The sequence below is a fragment of the Anolis sagrei genome, chromosome 6 (assembly GCF_037176765.1).
Source record: "Anolis sagrei isolate rAnoSag1 chromosome 6, rAnoSag1.mat, whole genome shotgun sequence".
Taxonomy (NCBI): domain Eukaryota; kingdom Metazoa; phylum Chordata; class Lepidosauria; order Squamata; family Dactyloidae; genus Anolis; species Anolis sagrei.
The window spans coordinates 26,156,256-26,179,476 of NC_090026.1; the positions used below are offsets into that span (position 1 = coordinate 26,156,256).

Sequence of the window (23,221 nt, forward strand, 5' to 3'; positions counted from 1 at the left end):
CAATAGAAATCATTGATTAGACAGTCCACCAGTGGATCCATCCAGATGGGCCCAAAAACCAGAACCTGTCTCAGTTTTTACAGGTAAAAATGAATTAATTCAGAATAAACCAAGGTTTCCCTGGTTTGCTCCAAATTAATTTGATAACCCATTAGATTCAGCTCTTCGTGAAAGGCCTGGGTCTAATGGGGTATTGGGCCTTTGAAGACTGACTTCCGGTTAGTCCTGGGACTACCCGGAGGTGTGACTCCATTACCATCTTGCACCTTTTGGGTTCCTGGATGGCACTCACACCCTCCCCCAAGTCCCAAATTTCCCCCTAAAAGTTAAAGAAAATGTACCTGGCAGTTATAAATTTCCTCCTCAAACCTCCTGGCATGAGGAAACGGCACATGAGAAGATCGGGAGTGTGTGTGTGGGGGGGTCTTTCTTTGCCCCTCCTATCTCCTCGGTGTCATTTTCTTGTGCTGGGAGGACAGGAGGAGGAAAGTTATGGCTACCAGGTACATTTCATACCTTTTAAGAGGAAATTAGATGGCTTTGAGGTGGCTTCATGCTATCCCAATTTTAATCAGAATGACATGTAGCCCCCCCAAAAAAAAATAATAATCCCAGGTTGTTTTTTTGGGGCGGGGGAGTGGGGACAGGAATCTGCACTGAAGCGGGTTACTTAAACTCACTTCAGAGTGGATTTTGGTACTATGTGGAAGTGCCCTTAGTTCCATGAATCCTTGAACTACCTCCCATTTTTTCATATAAAGAATGGCCAGGCTCTTCTCATTTTTGTTGTAACATGTTAGCTGGGCTACTTCTCTGGAATTTCTCTGGAATTGTTGATGTAAAGCCAATCAGTACATACTTGGGAATGAAGTCATGGAAGTTCGGTTGCAATCATTCTCTTTCAAATACATTCCTGGATTGCATAGACAAGTTCTGCCATACATATAGCAACCCACGGCTGTGTGGTAAACATAAGCACTATTGGAAGGGATGCTTTCAGACAAGTCTTTCATGCCTCTATCATTTTGCAATGTTGACTACAGTTTATCAAAGTAAAATGTAGTGAGTAAAGGCAATATCCCACTCTTACTTTATGGACAATGTTTTCTCATATTAAACTAGAAGAGGCTCTCTGGAGTAATAGTGAAAAGTTGGAGGGTAGAAGGAAGGTTAAGGCAGTTGTCCTTTTTGCCACTCTCAAAGTACATCCCACTCTAGAACATAGAATATGCTCTCAAAAAATAGACAAGTATAGAAAGGATTGGAATATTTTACCTGAATGAACTTTATTTATTTATTTATTTATTTCACACATTTATACCTTGCACCTCTCACCCCCGGAGGGGGACTCAGGGTGGCTTCACAACAGGCAACCATATGATGCCGACACATACAATTATAAACAACGGCCACAATTAAAATCAAACAGTTAAACCATCCTTTATTAAAAACATCCAATTTAAAATACGCAAGTTCAAACTCTAGCACATAATTCTAAATTAACACAGTAGCAGGACTTTCTTTGAACCAAGTCTGTTAAGGTCTCTACTGTGTGATGGCACTCCTATGATATTACTACATACTTAGTGGAATATGATTCCAAACAATATGCCCAGGACTGATATGTATATCTCCTTGTTTTCGGTTAGTTGGTTTTAAGAGGAATTACACAATATATGGAAATTAGATTCCTATGGATTACCATCCTTCTTCAAGATGAAGCCTTCCGAATATTCCCTACAAAGTCATTCAGTCCCATTCAGAATAGTTGGGGATGATGGGATTGTAATTCAAAATATCAGGCAGTTATTGAGATTATATTACAACTTTTCAACAGCTGTCAGGGGGACAGTAGCGGTGCATTAAACCATGAGTATCTTTAAAAATATGATATAAGAAAAATATATAGTCTATAAGCCAGGGGTCCACAAACTTTTAAAACAGAGGGCCAGGTCACAGTCCCTCAAACTGTTGGAGGGCCGGATTATAATTTGGAAAAAAAAATGAATGAATTCCTATGCACACTGCACATATCTTATACACAATACAGTAATTAAAATGAAGAACAATGTTAACAAATATAAACTTATTAGTATTTCAATGGGAAGTATGGGCCTGCTTTTGGCTGATGAGATAGGATTGTTGTTGTTGTTGTTGTGTGCTTTCAAGTCGTTTCAGACTTGGGTTGACCCTGAGCGAGGGCCAGGTAAATGACCTTGGAGGGTCGTATCCGGCCCCCGGGCCTTAGTTTGAGGACCCCTGCTATAAGCTATATGTTTTGGTGATGCACACTGCATACAAAAATAGTCACATTTTCACACATTTCCAAGCAGGAAGAAAACAACAGTGTCACAATTTGCAATGATTCTGAGGACTCCAACAAGTAGGATTTTGAGAAATGTAGTGAAAATGAAAATGTCAGGTTTTCTTAACCATGCTCTGAAATATTTCTGTCCTCATTAGATTTCTAGAGCAATTCATTAGATTTCTAGAGCATTCTAGAGCAAGGGGGTCATATTTTTAAGTGCTACCCTTACAGTCTGTCATCAGCCCCTGTGCTGACTAGGATAGATGGTGTTACAGTTCCTAATCCTGTCTGATGTTATAAGATTTCCTGCAAATATAGTTTTTGTTCCCTTTCAGACCTAGATCATCATGCATAGAATGCCTATCTGCTGTATAAAAGGACATCATTTGCCCCTTCCCTTTATCTTGGGGTGTAATTTGGGGAGGCATAAGCATTAAAGTGATGTCAAATTGCATTAATTCTACAGTGTAGATGGGAAGAAAGAAACATCATATGCATCATCATATATGCCTTCTTATATGGTTTCTGTCTCCTGCAGAATTCTGGGGGTTGTAGTTTAGTGAGGTTGTCAAAAGCTCCTCTCTAAACCCAAAATTCTGTAAGAGGCAGCAACCGGATTTAAAGTGGATTCATCCTCTAGTGTGATGGGGTCGTAGGTCTATGTTAGATCCCAATGGAACATGACATTTATGCCAGCTGTCTTAAAAGTCATTGCTTGAGGGGGAAAAACTTGAGAATAAAGAATTAATAAAGTAGAAAAAGTTCCACAATAAAAGAGGAGCATTCACACATGCCATAGCAATAAGGCTATAATGGTTATAACATTAACTTAAGTTCATTCAGTTTTTGTTTTTAAACCATTACTACTATATTTGTACATTAATCAGAGAACAGCAGCTATTTTTGCTAAACAAAAAACCCAAATAAGACGGCTGAAATATAGGACTATTTAGTGAAATGAATTCAAAATAATAGTCTTGTTATCTCGGCCCATTGATTGTAAATTATATACTTTAATGGTGTTATTGTGGTAAAGTGGTTTGAATGTCGGACTGCTTGTCATCTTGCCCCAGAAACTAGCACCAATGTTTGAAAACAATGGATATTTATCATAGCATAAGGCAAAATAATCATATTCAACAACAATAATAGGTAGCATCTCTAAAATCTGTCTTATAACTCACCCAGACATAAGAAAACCCAGACTTTATAATACTTTTTTGTGATTTCCTAGTCATTCTCAATAATTCCAAGGCAAAACTAACTTCATTATTTAATAATAATATTTATAATTCAGTTGCCCTATTCAATAATCAGTTTGGGCTATCAGTATAAGCATATTCAGGAGAAGTAAGAGGAGGAAGAATTTATCCTGATCTGAACATTTTAAAGAAAAGGTATTCTAAAACTGAGTGAATCACACCACTTCACTTGAGACTTGCCATCTGTGGTTCAAATACAAAAGAATTTTAAAAAATAAGTCACACTCTTGCCTGAAAATATGAGTAACTTACTATCCCAAATGTAAACAGAAGCAAGCACACATAGGGGATGTGGGGATGGGGAGGTGGGTGATGACATGTTTGTTTACTGTTTAATGGACGTTAATTTTGGAAAAAAAACTATACTTTTTCATTCTTGCTTTCAGTTTTAATGGTGCTTGTATTGAACTCTACGAGACAGAAGTTAATGCCAACTTTAATCATACTGAGAATAAATCCAACATTGTAATCAATGGATCTTAATGATAAATTTGTTCAGATGGTTCTAATCTGGAAGCAAGTCTGAAAATGACGTGAACCTCAAATAAATAGTAAAGAAAATGGTATAACAGCCTCACTTTCAGTTTGAATACAGTTTCATCAGAAATATTTTTTTCAGAGCAACCTTAATGTCTTTGTTTCTCAAGGTATATATCAAAGGGTTTAGCATGGGGGTAACAATGCTGTAAAGGACAGAAATGAGCCTATCTTTTTCTATTGAATAGGTTGATATTGGCCGGACATAGTTGAAGATGGCACTTCCATAAAACAAAAAAACAATGGTAAGATGTGAGGTGCAAGTAGAGAATGCTTTGAGTCTCCTTTCGCTGCAGCGTACCTTCAGAATGGTAGAGATGATATAGACATATGAGAGGACTATGCAGACAAAAGGAACCCATCCTATGAAGACTCCTACAATGAGCAAAATTATCTCATTAAGGGAGGTATCTCCACAGGAAAGCAATAGCAAGGGAGGGATATCACAAAAGAAGTAGTTGAGCTGATTGGATCCACAGAATGGGAGTCGGAAAGTCATGTAGGTGTGTACAGCAGAGTTAAGAATGCCACTTGCCCAGCAAGCACCAGCTAACTGGAGACAAAGGACTTTCCTCATGATGGTTGCATACTTCAGAGGATGGCATATAGCTACAAAGCGATCATAGGCCATTGCAGCCAGAAGGACGCATTCAGTACCCACAAATGTGATAAAGAAATAGAGCTGTACAATACACCCAGTGTATGTGATACTTTTCTTCTCCGACACAAGGTGCACCAGCATCTGTGGGACATTGGTAGTGGTGTAACAGATATCCAGAAATGAGAGGTTCCCTAAGAAAAAGTACATGGGTGTCTGAAGCTGAGAATCCAGACAGGCAATGGTAATTATGCAGATGTTCCCAACCAGAGTACAAGTATACATAGCAAGGAAGATGAAGAATAGAAGCAGCTGCAATTCCTGAAGACTGGAGAAACCTAAGATGAGGAATTCAGTCAGTACTGTTTCATTGAGCATTTTAGAAAGCTTGTCTACTTGTTGTGTCTGTAAAATGAATAAGAATGATGAAGTGTTACATTGCTATGAGTAAAGTTTTATAAAGTCTTAAGAGTGCTACTATATTCTTTCCCCTCAACATTTAACCAAGTCTAATTTGAAATAGCAAAGTCTGCTCCCTTTTCTGTTTTCTAGTATACAATTGCATGAAGTCATGTAAGTGTTAAGCAGGCAATATATTAACATTTTAAGGAAGAAATAATTAATTATTGTATATGCCAGTTGTATACTTAATGTATTTTCAGTATAGTAATGTATCTACCTTCATTAACTTATTGAGCCCCATTCTTTCATATATCATCCTGCTGCTTCACAAAACAAACTGTTGGTAAATATTTATATTAACATACAAGAAGCTTAAAAATTACTATCAAAATGGGTAACCTTTGACAGGCAAAATTATTCTATCTCTAAAATGCGCACATATATACCCACATGTTCATGTACACATTATTAAAAATGAATATCACAATTTAATCTATGAGAGGTAACATAAAGGCTGAGCAAGCACACAGCACTTTAACTCTGTGTCCTGCCAGAATTCATGTGAGATAGATAGACAGACAGACACATATACATACACCATTTGAAAGGAATGAACTTTAGAATTATGACTGCTTGGAATGAACTGCCTGGTTTAGTTGTAAATAAAATTACTGAAAATTTCACTTATACTATTCATCTTACTACAAAAGATATATACTCACAATTAAAGCAAATGTTAAAATCTCCCAGGTGAAGAATGGATGATAAATTACTATCAAAACTGCAAATGTTTATCAGTTCTGAGATATAGTCATATGTCAGCAAATATAGAGAGATATTTCAGATTCCACTGTACTAGATTCTGCTTATAGCTTTGATAGGCTGCCCATAGTACCCTTAATGACAAGTGAAGAGTTCAGTATGAGGCTTTCTAGATATGAGGCTGAAGAAAAAAGATGATGAAACAGAGTTATAATTAGGATTAACAAGGAGCACATTAAAAATCTTTAGATGATTGAATGGTGCTGCGTTTAGGCTTGTTTATACACAAAAGTGTGATTTAAGGAATCAGTCTCAGAAGAAACTTTTCCTTGGTCCTAAAGGATTTTTTAAAAATGCACTGAAGAGACATTTCACCGACACAAGTAATTAAACATGATGAACAAAAATGTCACAACAGATAGATTTCCTATAACATTGTGGATTTGTTGGGCTTCATTTTTCAGCTGAAATTCACATTCACTTAAATGGAGTGAATATGAATTTCAGCTGAAGCATTTGTGAACATATCTGAATTTATCTCACAAAATAAATATTTTCACTCTATTACTGCATTTAAGTCAAATTAATGGAACCAAATGTCCTCTAAAAACATTAAGATTTTTTTTCTGTGCCCGCTCCCCTCTTTCATATGAACTAAGGAGATTTATAATGTAAGGTGTGATGCAATCAAGGAGGTTGTGGGGTCCATAATATAATATTTTAAAAATCAGACATTCATATTAGGGTTTAGATTCTTACCATCTATGATTACTTCTTGGCTATTAGCATAAATCTCTCAAATCTTAAATGACTCACTATTTGATCATCCACAGAAATTCCTAGCTATCATTACACAAATATATATTTAACAAAGTTAGGTGTTATCAACATAGAGGTTTGGCTCATATCCTGCTGACATCTATCCAGTTTAAATGTGTCTTATTCTGACTGGTTTGCATTTTAGTCAATCAGTTTGAATTTTGACATTAGAGTAAGCTACGTTGTTTCTTTCTCGACCAGTGGTTCTCAACCTGTGGGTCCCCAGATGTTTTGGCCTTCAACTCCCAGAAATCCTACCAGCTAGTAAACTGGCTGGGATTTCTGGAAGTTTTAGGCCAAAACACCTGGGGACCCACAAGTTGTGAACCGCTTTTCTAGACAGAGGTGGGTATTGTGATGTCTTGGCCTAGCATTTTCCTTCCTCTGTTTCACTTCCTTGTTTTGTTCTCCCTTTGGTGTGAACTTTTCCATTTATGCTTAGTTTTAGGGGTGGAACTTAAAAACCCCTAGAGTCCTGGCTCTGTTGGTTTAGCTCTTTTTGCCGTAGAACTTGTCTGAAAGACTTTTCTCTCCTTTTTTAGTCTGTGCCAGAGTTTGGAGGAGAATGCCAGAAATTGTCTGGGTTCCTTGGCCTGGCAATCTAAACAGGCATTCTATAGCATGTATTTACCAGCTGTATATACCACGCATATACCTCATAGACCTTCATAGCTGTATTTAGCATATAGTCATCATAGCTGTACATACCACATAGTCATCTTAGCTGTGTATTTATCATATAGACACTATAGCCCAGAGTGCTTTACCAGTATAGCTTGTACCTTTACCATTTAGTTATTATAGTTCTGTACTTTACCATTTTAGTTCTGTATTATATCAATAGCCAAGTACCTTTATGAAGACAAATATAGTCAAGCATTTAACCTCATATTTTATGAATATAGTCAAGTGTTTATTTCCAGTGTAACTAAGTTCAATCAACAAACTTTGCCTTTGTAGTATTTTATTTTGATTCACTTTTCAAGAACTCTGACTGAAGTTACCTTTGCCTTTTGTTTCCAGTAAATTTATTTGGTTAACTTTAATCCTGTCTCAAGAGTCTTTATTTTTAAAGAACTGAAGGACATCAGAGGGTATACTGATAGCTATCGGGAATAGCCAGACATATAGTTTTCCTTCTACCCCGGTGTTTCATCATAAAAAAGAATCTCAAAGATGCCCACATCTATCTAATAGGCTTGTGCAATCCGGGTAAACCTTGACTCATTTTATATCTTGGCTTTTGATGGGGGCCCCGATCCATTTTTTTGGGAGCCTCCCAAATTCAGGAGGGCAGATATCTGTTTTCATTCTGGGGTGCCAAAATGTCTATTGGCCCATTATGGGGGGCAGGCTTCCCAGGCTCCCCCTCCCATCATTTTAGGCATTTAAGCTGTTTCTATTCTAGAGAAGAGGCACTCAGCTGCAGGCAGATGCATGCGCTTTCTCTCCTGGGCTGCACCATGTCAGCAGACATGCACTCTTTGCATTTTAAGGAGGCTTCCCACTTCAAGGTAAGGAAGAGTGATGACCTCCTGGAAGAAGACAGGTAACTTGTAGTAGTTTTCAGGGAATGAAGGGGTTTTTTTGTTTGCTGGGGGATTAATAAAAACTGCCCTTAATGTTATGGGCTCCTGAAGCATTGAAGGTACAGAAAGAAAAGGAGGAAATGGAAAAAATTAATTCCATGCACATCTACTATCTTAGTGTATTTCTGTAACATAACAAAAATTTCCCTGGCCTTTGAAAAACTGAACCTCAATTCTAAACCCTCTCTTTGTGTGATAAAGTAGAGCAGTCCGATTCCCCTGAATAACAGCAACAACAGCAGCGGCAGCTTGGTGAAGCCCTATATAGAGACAGATGACCATGTGATTCTTTAGTTAGGCATCCAAAATAGATTAAATGAAGATACTTCATACATGCTACTATAGTAGCTAGGTAATACCCTTATAGGAATAAGTATGTTGACTATAATACAAAATTTCTGTGTAGTGTACTATCCAGGAAGACATCTCAAGAGCATTATGATATTCCCAAAATGTATGAATTCTCACATGCTCTCACAAATTAATATCCAGGGAAATGAATTCTCAAGATGGGATATGTTCAGGAGTTCCTTATTGCTCTGATTCTCTCTGTGCAAATGCAGTAAGCCTTGCCTAAATCTGAGTATAACATTCTTAAAACTGTGAAACATCTTTCTTTATTTTGATATTGCTATTCAATCTAAAAAGAAGTTGAAAGCATTGACAAACCTGTAGAATCCATACTTGTTTTAGACCCATGTTGGTTCAAATGTGAAAGAAAGATCTGAAATGAGCCAAAACGATTTTGGTCTATTCCATTATTTGAATGGAAGTGATTTTTTTTGTCATGAATATGAACGTGAGGCAGAGAAAAACAGCTTTCTGTATTAGGTGAGTAACTTTGATTTATTTCTAATAAATATAGACTAGTAGTCTGTTTGTTTTATGCATGTGTAAGCTTCCTTACAGGTACGTTTGTACTTACAAAATTGCTTACGCAATTTTTTTATTCAGCAGGGAGTGGTGTAACACAACTTCTACTTAACTACTTTATTGTGAATCTACAAGATGCATAAATAATGTAGGATCACTGCTGTAGGATTTAATTTTACTCTTGTCTAGTAATTTCTATTAAGAGAAAACTGCATAATTGCTCTCCTTGTCTGAAGTTCTTACATTTGCAAAAATGATTTTCCCCCATAAATTGTTTAGTTGAGCAAAACTACAATATATAATGTCATTGTATGAGCTCAAAAATAATAAAGCATCTGGTGGGTTAATTGCATTTTTCTATCCATCAGCCAAACCTTTGTTTGTTGGGACTGTGCTTAGCTTCAAAAAGAAAAAGCCAGTACTGTTGTGTAGAGTCATTTTGAGCAAATTATGAAAACCTGAATAGGAAAAGTTCGGTATGTGTCATTTTCATACTGGAGAGACAAATTGTAGTGAAGTGTAAAAATTTCCCAGTATGCTATTTTGAGGTCTTAATTTCTCTCGATTAAAAAAAAATCAGATATGTATATGACTTATGTACACAAGGTTCCATTGTATTGTGATAAGCCCCAGCTCTCTGGATTTTGCTGCCAGTTGACATCGACTGGAAAAGTAGCCTAAACCTAAATATGATTTGTACTTAAAAATACGGGAAGAGCCCAACTGAATCAAACTAAAAGTCTACTTGTTTCCTAATATGGAACTCATTACTCAGAGATACAGTATTGTCATCTTAGAAACAGTATATCTGTATCATAACTATAAACCTTATTCCATAGCTTTCTGCACCATCTGAAAATCTACTTGTGGATGGAAGAAATTGTGAAGCAGGCTTTCGGGGAACACGTGGGGCTTTCAGAGGGAAGATGATGAGAATAAAGATTTTCCTTGTGAGTAGAGTTCTACTCACATGATGTAGACTTCACTCAAGGATATTAGAATATCTCTAGCTGCATTTCGTAAACAAGTGGTTTACATTCCATTTTTTTTTTGTTATTGCAAAGATTAATGCAAGGTTTGTAATATATTTATTCCTAAATGAACCAATTTCCATATGAATATAGATATATTTCAGTTGACTTAATTGCATATGTAATGCTTGGATGCGAACAAAAATATTGTTATTCAGAAAAAAATAGGTACAAGAAGATTGATGTGTCATGCACTCACATCAACATATCTAAGGCTCTCATGCAATTGTTCTGTTTGTCTCCCTATTATGTTCATTATTGAATGCAATTCTTCATCTTCTTTTCATCCACTTCTTTTCTAGATAAGAGGCCTATCATGAATAGAGCAATGGAAAACCAAACAGCTGCAGTGAAATTTCATTTATTGGGCTTTACCGAAGATGCAACACTCCAGATTTTCCTATTTTTTATTTTCTTACTAATATACACAATAACTCTGTCAGGAAATGTGCTCATTATGTTGGTGATAAAGGTTGATCCACAGCTGCACACACCTATGTATTTCTTCCTTACCAACTTATCTTTAATTGACATTTGCTTTTCCTCTGTGACAGTTCCCAAGATGCTTGAGAATCTTCTGGCTACAGAAAAGACAATTTCTCTCAATAGCTGCATTGCACAAATATTTTTCTTTATTTTCATGGTTGGGACAGAGATCTTCTTACTCTCAGCAATGGCATATGATCGCTATGCTGCTATATGTCACCCACTAAGATACAGCACCATTATCAGCCGCCAAGCTTGCTCCCAAATGGTGCTAGGTGCATGGATATCAGGCTTTGTCGACTCCCTTGTAAATACTGTCTTTCTAACTGGCTTACATTTCTGTACTCCTGGCAGCATCAATCATTTCAGCTGTGAGTTACCTTTGCTACTGCAGCTATCTTGTACAAGTACTTTTGCCAATGAAATGGTGATTCTCACTTTCAGCATGGCACTAGGGTTTGCCTCCCTCCTTCTGATTGTAGCTTCTTACATTCGTATTATTAGCACAATTCTCAAGATACAATCTGCTGATGGAAGACAGAAGGCATTCTCGACTTGTACTTCCCATCTCATGGTTGTGCTTTTGTTTTGCGGGACTGCATTCATTCGGTACATGCGACCAGCATCAAGTTATTCAGAAACAGTAGATAAGCTTGTGTCAGTTCAGTACAGCATTCTAACCCCGATGTTAAATGCCATTATATATAGCCTAAAAAACAAAGAAGTGAAGAAAGCTATAAAGAAGCTAGTTAAAAAAAGATTTTGACATTGTTTTAAGGAAAAGAAAAAAGAAGAAGAAATGGGATGAGATGAATCAAGTAATTTTTATACTGTTTAAAACTTATATGTTTATTGGGTTGTTAAATTTATATTCTTCCTTTACCCCTACACACATGGCTGGTTCTTCTGTTCCTTAATTTATAGTCACAAGAACTCTATAAGGGAACTTTCCATCAAAAAATTTGAATCTCAGTATGGGCTACCATACTGAGCTCCTTTTGCTCTATTTGGGAGCACGTGACATGTGGAGAGGCTGCCGCCTACTATCACAGAGTTTCCCTGTGAGCCCTGCCTGTTGGGCCAATCAGAATAGAAGAAAGTCATGAAGGTCTTATGCAAGCTGTGTCTATTTAATGGGATGAGTGCCTCAATTTCTCAGTTGCATCTGGCTCTAGAGAGAGGAGCTTCAGTCTGATTGCCTTGCCGCTCACTCTCAGCTTTAACTTTTGGCTTGACTTGGCCTCTTTCTAGCATTGAATCTTCTCGATTTTCCTTTATTTTCTTGATTCTTTTTTTAGTGGGACTGAGAGATGGAAATTATGGGTGGGTGGATGGCAGTTGGGGACTTTTGGGTAGATGTGCTTTTCTTGTAAGGTGGCTCTAAGCTTTGAGTCACCCTTTAGCCTCTACTAAAACCTTTAGCTTTTGTCTTATATCTCCTCACTCCTCTCTTTCAGAAAGTACTTATGAAAGTATTGTCTAAGGCTTTCATGGCTGGAATCACTGGGTTGTTGTAGGTTGTTCGGGCTGTATGGCTATGTTCTAGAAGCATTCCCTCCTGATGTTTTGCCTGCATCTATGGCAGCCATCCTCAGAGGTTGCAAGGTCTACTTTTAAATCTTTTAAATCTACTTTTAAAAGATTATTGTTATTAATAATTATAGGAATACCAGCAAACAGCAAAGTCTGATTCTTAAAAAAAACTACCTACCTATCTAAACTTAGCACCAATACCTAATAATTTCTGGATCATACAGAAGTGTTTTTCTAATAAAGGGACAAGTTGCTTGCTTACTTTCTTGTGGATGGTGGGTTGCTGGCCTCTTCCAGTATTTTGTGAGAACAAGAAATGCAAAAGTTTTGGAAGATGTTGCTGTTGTTTGTTATTAGTGAATAAAGTGACATTTGGCAGGAAAGAATGGTGCCCTGCTACTGCAGCCAATCTAGGCACATTTTCTAGCTGTGGCCGAAAATGCCCATTTGGGCACTTGTTCATTTTTGGGAGGGGTGCAAAAATGGAACAACGCTTCCCTGAAGCCCAGATAGCAGAAATTGCTTGTGGTTCAGCTGAAATGCACATGCAACTATCATAATAACATAAATATAAGCAGATTTGCATTTGCGCATATGAGGTTTAATGCAAAACAGAGTGGATTTTTTTAAAAAAAACTTCTGATGGATTTCTCTTCCCCCCCCCCAATTGTTTTTGTTTATTTATGCTTTGTTTAATATTATAAAGCATAAAAAGGGGTTTCAGAGAGTTCTAATTCTCCATTCATGCTTCCTTCTCCATTCATGCTTCTTTTAAATCACCTGTGTATCTGTCTCACAGCCCAATCACCTCATCAGGTGTGTCACGCTTTTAAAAGTGGATGTGTGCTGGAGAAGTCTTCACAGGGGGTGGGGGGAGAGAAATCTCATTTTTTTTATGAGTGCAGGGATATACAGTGATGTGAGTATGTGTATTTTTCATCTGGAATTGGGATATAAGTGGACCTTTAAAAATGTGTTTTTCATCAGTTGCTGCAAATCAGCGTAAATTTACCATTAGCATAATTTAGCCCCCCCCCCCTTTTAACGCAGTAACTTCCACATTTTAGAGCCTTTGTAGAAGGGCCCTAAGGAAACAAAGATGGTAACACCAGTTTTTGAGACTTACAGAACACTTATGGAGGTAGAAATCTACTCGGTAACAGTCTTGCATTGCCCTGAGCCAGGTATCCTCAAACTCTGAGTCTCCAACTGTTTAGGCCTCTAATTCCCCAAATTCCTGACCATTGAACAAGCTAGCTAGGGTTTCTGGAAGTTGGAGGCCCAAACAGCTGGAGGCCCAGAATTTGAGGATGTCTGACCTGGGCTGTCATCTCCTCCCATTATCACAGAACCTCATGCAAAGGGTACTATCAGAATTTGCTGCCCATCCAGTCTTCCATATTTCTGAATACATTTTGACCAGTTGTTACTAATTTTTCTTGTAAATAGAAATATTAAAGTTCCCTGTTCTTTGTGGCTCTGCTTTTATTGTTGCCATTAATCCACATTCCGCCATATTTTTCAGCTTTGCAAGCTTACTTTTTGTGTTCCTGGTGACAATCAATTGTTGAATATTTGTATATAGATTTTGCCGCAGTCTAGTGCTTTATGCTTACTATTGTAAAATCACTTGAAATTCTACAGAACATGTATAATGGGAATGGAAGAATAAAAGTGCAAATACATACTTTTCTGATTTTGTGATGCCCTTAGATCCTGAAACTGGAGGGAATAACATTGGCAGGTGAGGTGTTATTAATTTGGTCTATTTACAGATACATTTTTTACAAAATAACAACAATTAAAACATTATTGTTGTGTGTCTTCAAGTTATTTCTGAATTATGGTAACCCTAAAGTGAACTTATCACAAGTATGTGACAGTATGTGATTTGCTCAGTGTCACCAAATCCTGATCCTCAGAGTCATAGTCTAGCACTCAAATCACTACACCACATATCTTGAAATTAAAATAGCAATGGCCATCTTCATCAACTGAAGTAGGCAATAGTCTGACTAACATGAACACAATGACAACATCAGAAATGAAATATTATGAAGTTGATAATATAAATACAATTAATAAGTAATTATTATTATGAGAAAATCTATGTTACTCATAAGACTAGTTTGGAAAGTGGCAATATTTGAAACCACATTGAAAAATAAAGAGGTCAGACAACAACAAATGCTATAAAGCAGCCATTATTTGACCTATTATTTGAGCTTCTGCGAGCTTCTGCGATTAAATCAACTAATGGGTATAGCTGAGTGGCGGGTATCAGTTCTTTGACTATCTCCACACATCACCCTGGGCCAGTACGTCAAAACTGAGAGCATTGCAAACTATTTTGGTTCCTTGCCCTAGCCAGTCTAAAGAGAGTACTCCTCCTAAACCACAGGGTAGCCCCTTTTCCAGCTCCCCAAGGCATAAAACCAAGAAAGAGCCTTCCAGAAGCCTACCCTTCACCCACAAAGGGGAAGTCTTGGTGTCTACTGGATCCAATTAAAATTTTAGTGACAACGTATTTAAGTGACATCATCTCAAGACAATTTCTACATCCAACAGAAACAGTATGGGGTTGGCAAAAAAAAAAATCCAGAGAAAATGTGAAGAGAAAAAGTCCTACCTGGCCCTGATACAACCACTCACACTATGCTGAGGGTGGGTCACACAAAGGAGAAAGGAGGCTGTTATGATATGCGGGAAGGGGAGGAAGGCTTAAACCAGCCAATCCCCATCTGGCCTCCAAGTGAGCTTTCAAAAGCCCCTCTCTCACCACAGTCTTCGCCTTATGGCTTAAGACAAATTACTTCTTTCATTGGGTTGTTGTAGGTTTTTTCAGGCTATATGGCCATGGTCTAGAGGCATTCTCTCCTATGGCAAGCATCCTCAGAGGTAGTGAGGTACTTCTTTCATTCATTGTTGTATATTCATCCTTAAATAAGAAGACCCACAAGCAAACTGTATACATAAAAATACCCTCCATGTGTTCGCTAGAGCTTCCACCCAAGTAACTTTGTATAGGATTGATGGCATGCTATCTTTGTTATTCCAAGAAGACCTCAACCACAATAGATGTAAACTAAGCATGAAGGAGGCTTTATCTGCATTGTAGAATAAGTGAAGTTTGATACTACTTCAACTGCCAGGCGCAATGCCATGGAATTATGGATGTGGTAATTTATAACAACTTTAGCCTTTTATCTCAAAAAGTTCCTCACTAAACCATAACTCTCATGATTCGGTTGCATTTTGCCATGGTAGTTAAATAAATGTCAAACTCCATTAATCCTACAGTATAGATGCATCCTAAGTCAAGAGTCCAGCATTTGGAGTCTTGCTACTCTGTCATTACTGAGTTATTATCAACTGCTGGACAATAAATTAGAATATCTTTATGGATCCTTGCTAGAAATGTTGGCCTCTAAGAGTTCTCCAGAACTGTGCACTTAACAATGGATTGCTATATACAAATTGGCTGACTGTTTTACACAGCATAAATAAACAATGCAATTTACTCATTGCTATGCATCAAATCACTGTGAAAAGCAGTTATTCATGTCAAAATCATAACTGAATCTCTGCCTTTTTCTTCATGCAAATGATGCAACAACACAATTAAAAAGAATTCTCTGTGAGCTTATTCAAAATATCTTTTTTTCTTTTTTTTTTCTCAACAGCATCCAAAAGGGAAAAAAAAATTCCTACATAATTGAGATCTATACTCTTGGGAGAAAGTTGTGTGGCAAGTTGTATAAATGCATTGGTAGAGAATGCATTGAATTGTCAGCTGAGTAACTGTGGCCTATGAAGACCGAGCAGATATTGTGTGGCAGATAACAACCACAGGAACATATTTTACAAAATACCCCATAGCCATTTCTTCATTCTCCCAAGATGATCTTAACAGTAACAATTTAGTCTGACTATTTTGATCAAAAATGCTTGGTTCATTCCATATACAATATATGGCCAGAATTCATGAAGCATACCTTCGTTTGATCTATGAAGAGATATGTTCCAAAGGATGTGTTCCAACACCAAACCCTCAAAGTAAGTGTCTTATTTTTGTTTATCATGTATATTTCTTCCAAAACAGGCTCTCTTTTTCTTTTCTTCTTCTCTCTGTCTTACTCACTGAGATTTTTATATGGCTTTAAATTATTTCAAAAATAGCAGACAATATACATCTTCCATTTTTAAAAGAATTTTAGGTTATTTCAAAGAGCCTCATGCCAAAGTAGGAAGTTCAGTCATCAGGTTAATACTGAAAGAGGAAAGACATTTCTTTAATGATACTGAGTGAGTAAATGCTAGACAATCAAATTTCTTTGAAAGAAACATCCATGATTATCTATCGGAAAGGCATAGTGTGAAAAATCACAAAGTTACTGGGTTCCCCCCCCCCCCCCGGTATTGAGAAGAGGAACAAAATATATGGCTCATCTGAAGTTAATTAAATAATTGAAAGAAGATGCTGGCATCTGAAAAGGTACAATTATTTTTGGCAATTGACAGAACTGAGAAAAATCTATTAATAAGTAGGTAGGTGTGGTATTTCTTGCTTTTTCAAAAATGATATTGTAAATGTTTTAATTGAATTATATATTCATATGAACTGAGGTTTAATAGTATATAAGCTGCATTTGTATTCATGCCTATTTTGAGTCATGTTGGGCCCTGTAAAGATGGGTTATTGAAAGTAGAAAGGCTATTGTAATTTATTTCAAACCTTTAATGTTTGTATATTACTTTTGAGTATGAAATGTAGTAATTACATCACTACGAACAGAGCCCCTGGTGGCACAATGGGTTAAACCCTTCTGCTGGCAGGACTGCTGGCCGACAGGTCAGTGGTTCAAATTCAGGGAGAGTGGGTTGAGCTCCTTCTGTCAGTTCCAGCTCCCCATCTGGGGATATGAGAGAAGCCTCCCACAAGGATGGTAAAACATCAAACATCCAGGCATCCCCTGGGCAATGTCCTTGAAGACGGCCAAATTTCCCACAAGAGAAGCAACTTGCAATTTCTCAAGTTGTTCCTGACATGAAAAAAAATCACTACGAATCATAAATATCCACTTCAATGTAGAATTCTTACTAGATTCAGTATCTTTACATCTGTATATTGTTGAAAAATTATTTACTTTGCCTTTCCTAACACGGCAAAGCAAAACCAAATTGAAATTATTCTTAACATTGTTAAAATACTACTTCCAGTTCATATTTAAGAGTTGACAATGTGCATCTCCACATTTAGATTAAACTATCTGAAGTATCACTACTACATTGAACTGTATAATTAATGCACTGACTCAATATGATTCCTTCCTTCTAACTATATAGAGACTGCCTGAAACAAGAAGTTTCCAATACAACCACAGTGACTGAATTTTTGCTACTGGGATTTTCTGATCTGTTTGAGCTTCGGGTATTATACTTCCTATTGTTTCTATTGATTTATCTGATAGCCTTGGCTGGAAACCTTCTCCTCATTCTTATTGTAGCTGTAGACAGTCATCTTCACACACCCATGTACCTCTTTCTGGCCAATTTATCCATCCTTGATATCTTCTTCATTTCGGTCATAATCCCTAAAGCCATGAACACCTCCTTGACACAAACCAGATCGATTTCCTTCTCTGGGTGTATGAGCCAAATCTTTTTGGGAATCACCTTTGCCTCAGCAGAACTAGCTCTCCTCACTATCATGGCATATGACCGTTACATTGCTATCTGCTACCCACTCAAGTATCATATGATAATGAATAAAATTAAATGTGTCAGCATGATAGCTGCTTGTTGGATAATCAGTACTGTCTATGCGGCGCTACACACCATGAACATCAGTTCTTTGCCATTTTGTGGGCCAAACAATGTAGATCAGTTTTTTTGTGATATCCCCAAAGTACTAAAGCTTGTTTGTGCTGACACCTTTGGTAATGAAACCGCAATCTTTGTATGTGGCATTGTGTTTGGTTTGATTATCTGCTCTTCAGTCATTGGATCCTACGTTCACATCTTTTCTGCAGTCCAAAAAATCCCTACTTCTCATGGCAGGTACAAAGTTTTTTCCACATGTTTGCCCCATCTTACAGTGTTTTCTTTATTTCTGTTTACTGGGATGTTTACATACATGAAGAGAAGTTCAGAGTCAACTCTCTTCAAGGAACTCCTAGCAGCTTTGTTGTATTTTGTTGTGTCACCAATCGCCAACCCAGTCATTTACAGCTTGAGAAACAAAGAGATCAGAAATGCTCTTGGGAAATTCATGAATAAAGTCATCTTCAATTGACAAAGTAAAGATATGGAAGATTAACAATGATCAACAATTGCTGTATTTGCTCACAAGATGTTAAATGTATATTACTTTATATCATATTTCAGATGTTTTAAATAAATTGTCAATTAAGCTGTTGCTTTTCAGGTTATATTAAGATATTGAACTGGGAAGTTGGATATATGCATGTTTAATACGATAGATAATGGCTGGATTTTTAAGTCACTGAAATCTTACATAATTCTTTGAGATAACCAAAAGGTCTTTCATAAATCAGAAATAAATCACTCTGATCCTGAGAAGAAGACTTCTTCAGAATGCAGATGGGTTGCAAATCAGTGCACACTTTCATCAGGTTTAGCCTGATGAAACACACTTCTATTTATTACTTACTTCTGAATGAAGAGCCATGTGGCTTCCTTTTAACAACAGGATTCTATGCATTAGGTTAAGTAGCATTTTCTGTTAGAGAAGACATGAACGTATTTATGAGTTTCTCTATACCTACAATATAGAAATAATAGAAATTGTCACTGCTTAAGCATGCATTCAGAAAAAGTGAAGCATAGTGGGGCTGCATGTGCAAAGCATCGACTGTTTGAGAACATGCATGGTGATGTTCTTGAGTAGGACTCGGATATCCAGTATACATACTTGGCATCCTGACTTTGGGTAAAAACAATAAGATAACAAGAGCTCCAAAGCTGACTAAGATATTAAGAATATGGAATTGAATGTGCTTAAAATCATACTCCAGAATGTTGTACTAAATGAATCCTGTCAAGGGCATACACACAAGGAACTTCTTCTTATGCCAGCATACATGATTTGAAATTAGTTTAACTATTCCTTTTTGAATAAAACCTCCCCCTGCTCAAGAATAAAAACTTTATAAAACAGTTCTGGGGTTTCATATTCATTTTGTGACTGGGAGGGTGCAGTAGCACAAGACAATGTTTATCTGCATTTAATATGAGTTTATGTTACAATATTGTCATAAGTCTTTAAAGGAAAGATATATTGGTTAAAAATCCATTATATTAATGCTGCATTTGGAAAATGTATGTCAAACTTGACTTAATCATCCAATAGAAAAAAATATTTCTAATAAGTAATTGAATGTATTGTCGAAGGCTTTCATGGCTGGAATCACTCAGTTCTTGTGGGTTTTTTCGGGCTATACGGCCATGTTCTAGAGGCATTTCTCCTGACGTTTTGCCTGCATCTATGGCAAGCATCCTCAGAGGTGAGGTCTGCTGGAAACTGGGAAAAAAGGGGTTTATATATCTGTGGAATGACCAGGGTGAGACAAAGGGCTTTTGTAAGTTGGGCTAGGTGTGAATTTTTCAACTGACCATCTTGATTAGCATACAATGGGCTGACTGTGCCTGGAGCAAACTCTTCTTGAAAGGTGATTAGATGTCCCTGCCTGTTTTTCTCTCTGCTGTTTTTGCTGTTGCAATTTTAGAATTTTTTAATACTGGTAGCCAGATTTTGTTCATTTTCATGGTTTTTTCCTTTCTGTTGAAATTGTCCACATGTCCAAACAATATTATCCAGTTTTGGCTCATATCTGACAGCAGTCTCTGTTGTTTTTTATAACATATTCTAATGGGAAGAAATTAGTTCAGTTACCGAAGAGTGAAACAGCCACAATACCAGCTCTCCAAAAACTGGCCGTCAAAGAAGAACATATCATCTTTACTTGAGAGACTACTGGAAATTATGATGCAGAAAAAGACAACCAAACCAGGGTTACAGAATTCATTCTAATTGGGTTTTCAAATTACCCTGACTTTCAGGTACCCCCTCTTCACCGTTTTCCTTTTTATGTACACAATAACTCTGTTGGGAAATGCCTTCATCGTAATTGTTACAACAATGGACCCCATACTTCACAGTCCCATGTATTTTTTCCTCTGAAACCTTTCCATCTTAGAGATCTGATTCAATTTGGTCATCATCTCAAAGATGCTAGTCAATTTCTTGGTTGAGAACAAGACTATTTCCTATGCCGGTTGTGCTACTCAAATGTACTTTTTTCTTCTTTTTTGGTGCAGCTGAATGTTGTCTCCTTGCTGCAATGGCATATGACCGGTATGTAGCCATCTGTAACCCTTTACATTATCCATACATAATGAACAGAACTGCTTGTTTCCAACTGGCTGCTTCCTTGTGGTTCTCAGGTTTTCCTGTCTCTATTGTGTAGACAACGTGGATATTCAGTTTACCATTCTGTGGGCCAAACGTAATCAACCACTTTTTTTGTGACAGCCTCCACTGCTAGAGTTAGCTTGTGCTGATACTGATATGTTTGAAATTGAAGCTCTTACAGCCACTGTGCTCTTCATTGTGTTCCCTTTCTTCTTAATTCTGCTCACTTATGTGCACATCATAGCAACCATCTTGAGAATGACCTCAATGGAGGGACGGCATAAAGCCTTCTCTACATGTTCATCTCATCTTGTAGTGGTTACTTTGTTTTATACAACAGCCACATCTACCTACTTTAGACCTAAATCAGGCTACTCTCCAGATGTAAAGAAGATCCTCTCACTTTCCTACACAGTAATCACACCCATGTTAAACCCCATCATCTATAGCCTAAGAAATAAAGAAGTTAAAGGTGCATTGAAGAGAAAATTATTCAAGAGACTATTTGCTTTGAACAAAAGATAATATTGTTTATTTATTGTCATAGAAATATTGATGTGTCAAATCATCACCTGATGACTGAAACATCAAGGGATAACTTGCATGTTTGTGGTGGGGGAGGGGTTACATAAAGTTGTTTTTTTTTTTACACAGTGGATAACCTGCAACCTGTTTCTGGACAGAAAGTTTGTATGCAAAGCACACATATACACTTTTTTCCATGTAGAATAACTCATATTCAATCCTTTTGAATACTAGGGGAGAAAACTGTTTTATTCATTCATCCTCATATGAAGGAGAAAGTAGTCAGATATTTATATCTCCATATAAGAATGATGGAACCTGGAATCCCAAAACTTTTGGAGGACATAGATTTCCCATTCATCCTATAATGGCAATCTGGTTATTGGAATTTAGGCTACTGCTCCTGCATGAACCCCTTCTCTTACAGCAGATATGTTTTCCCTATTCTTGTTAGCTCAGCCATCTGAGGAAGACAGGACAAGGAAATGCAGGTGGACATACTGAATTCATTATACGGTATAATAATGCATCTCAGATGCACCTGAGAAAGTAAACTTAGTCTTAGGAAAGCTAAGGCAACAAACGTCATTCTCTCAGGTAGTCTCTAGAGTGCTACAAAATTCCTTGCATACTAATATTCCAGGGCCCTTCCAAAAAGGGTCCAAAATGCAGGCTCTATCATACTTTTACCTGCGACACCCAAACAACACCTCAGGCAAAAGAGGATTAATTCAGGATGAAGCAGGTAAACCTTACTTTGCCCTGAATTATTTAGATACTCCATAAAACACGGGCCTTCTTGAAAGGCTTGTGTCTAATGGGGTAGGGTCCCTGTGGAGACTGACCCCCCGGGTAGTCCTGAGACCTCTGAGGGGTCAGTCCCCATAGCCCAATTCACTTCTCCAGGCTCCATGAGCCTGTAGAAGTGAAGAAGTCACACCACTTCCCACCCCCACCCCCGAAAAAAGCTCTTAAAATAAGAAATTTACTGGGTGCCATGAGGCCTCTTTAGCAGGCCTCCTGGTGCATAGAAATGATGTGCCAGAATTGCCCTGTCTCCAGAACCGCCCTGTCTTTGGGCACATCATTTCTACACATCAAGATACCTGCCAGAGAGGTCTCATGGCACCCGATAAGTTTCTTCTTATTTTAAGGGCTTTTTTTTTTTTGGAGGGGGTTTGGTGGCCGCATGTCAGCATGGAAGTTACCATAGGGAAACCAACAAAAAAAACCATTTGTTTTGGACAGGGCATGGGGACTTAAACTCACTTCAAAGACTAATATAGCCATGTCTTTGAATCATACGCCAATATCTCCCTTTATGATGAGAACTCCAAGATGTTCTGAAACAAATCCTCTTTCTGTCCCACCATTCTGTGGGACAGAAAGAGGACGCCTGGTGGGAACAATGAAGCTTCCTCAGGGCCTGCTTCCAGACCTTGCTGCCTCTAAATCCGCTAAAAAAAAATAAAGCCGACCATCATTAGCACACTCATTGCACTCAAACTCAAAACTCCAAATGACCTCTCTCAGTAAACTGATGTAGATATTAAAAAAGATTGAATGCTTCTAACCAAAGCAGATGGCCATGTTGCCAGAGGGAGTCTACAGAAGATCTTGTAAAGGGAGATATGAGAATAGCATTTAAAGACATAGGTATGTGTAACGTAGTTATCTGCTGACCATAGGTTAAATATATCAATGACCGATGTTTCTGATAGATATGACTGCCACCACCTCAGTTTTATTGGTCTGAGGACCCAAAGGTGTGAATGTGTCATAAGTAAGGTGTGTTTGCCCTTAGTTCTTCTATTGCTTCTTCGCTGGCTGACTGGACTTTAAAGAGATTTCAATTATTGACTTGACTTAGTTCTGAGGAGATTGATAGACTGAAGCTGACACCAGTTAAAAATGAACTAGAAAAGGTTTATTGAACTTTAAGCAAATATCTACTCATAGAATGAGCGGTACAGAAACTTAATTCAGTTGTAGAGACTTAGTTGGGTTAAACAGTTAGTTCTACTGACAATAAAGCTTTCAAAACTGTGAGTTTCCTTAAACA

General features: G+C 37.5%; 4 protein-coding genes across 4 annotated transcripts; 3 read left to right on the forward strand and 1 right to left on the reverse strand.

The window, feature by feature from the left end:
• Nucleotides 1-4,150: 4,150 nt before the first annotated feature.
• LOC132779593 (olfactory receptor 5V1-like) lies at nucleotides 4,151-5,083 on the reverse strand. Its single transcript, XM_060783276.2, has one exon. It carries the CDS (start codon nucleotides 5,081-5,083, stop codon nucleotides 4,151-4,153), a length of 933 nt encoding a protein of 310 aa, XP_060639259.2.
• Nucleotides 5,084-10,497: 5,414 nt separating this feature from the next.
• LOC132778040 (olfactory receptor 5V1-like) lies at nucleotides 10,498-11,433 on the forward strand. Its single transcript, XM_060780647.2, has one exon. The coding sequence runs from the start codon at nucleotides 10,498-10,500 to the stop codon at nucleotides 11,431-11,433; it is 936 nt and encodes a 311-aa protein (XP_060636630.2).
• A 2,470-nt stretch (nucleotides 11,434-13,903) lies between these two features.
• Nucleotides 13,904-18,495, forward strand: LOC132779594 (olfactory receptor 14A16-like). Its single transcript, XM_067470529.1, has 2 exons — nucleotides 13,904-13,944; nucleotides 17,547-18,495. The coding sequence occupies exons 1-2, from the start codon at nucleotides 13,904-13,906 to the stop codon at nucleotides 18,493-18,495; spliced, it is 990 nt and encodes a 329-aa protein (XP_067326630.1).
• Nucleotides 18,496-20,451: 1,956 nt separating this feature from the next.
• Nucleotides 20,452-21,159, forward strand: LOC132779595 (olfactory receptor 10A4-like). Its single transcript, XM_067470530.1, is given in 3 exon segments — nucleotides 20,452-20,526; nucleotides 20,528-20,750; nucleotides 20,753-21,159. Coding segments are annotated over 3 exon segments (705 nt in total).
• Nucleotides 21,160-23,221: the final 2,062 nt, after the last annotated feature.

Bases quoted from the DNA above. Each gene is read 5' to 3' on its own strand.
- LOC132779593 (XM_060783276.2), bottom strand. From the start codon at position 5,083: ATGCTCAATGAAACAGTACTGACTGAATTCCTCATCTTAGGTTTCTCC.
- LOC132778040 (XM_060780647.2), top strand. From the start codon at position 10,498: ATGAATAGAGCAATGGAAAACCAAACAGCTGCAGTGAAATTTCATTTA.
- LOC132779594 (XM_067470529.1), top strand. From the start codon at position 13,904: ATGCCCTTAGATCCTGAAACTGGAGGGAATAACATTGGCAG. The intron at 13,945-17,546 runs GTGAGGTGTTAT...CTAACTATATAG, and splicing joins GGAGGGAATAACATTGGCAG to AGACTGCCTGAAACAAGAAG.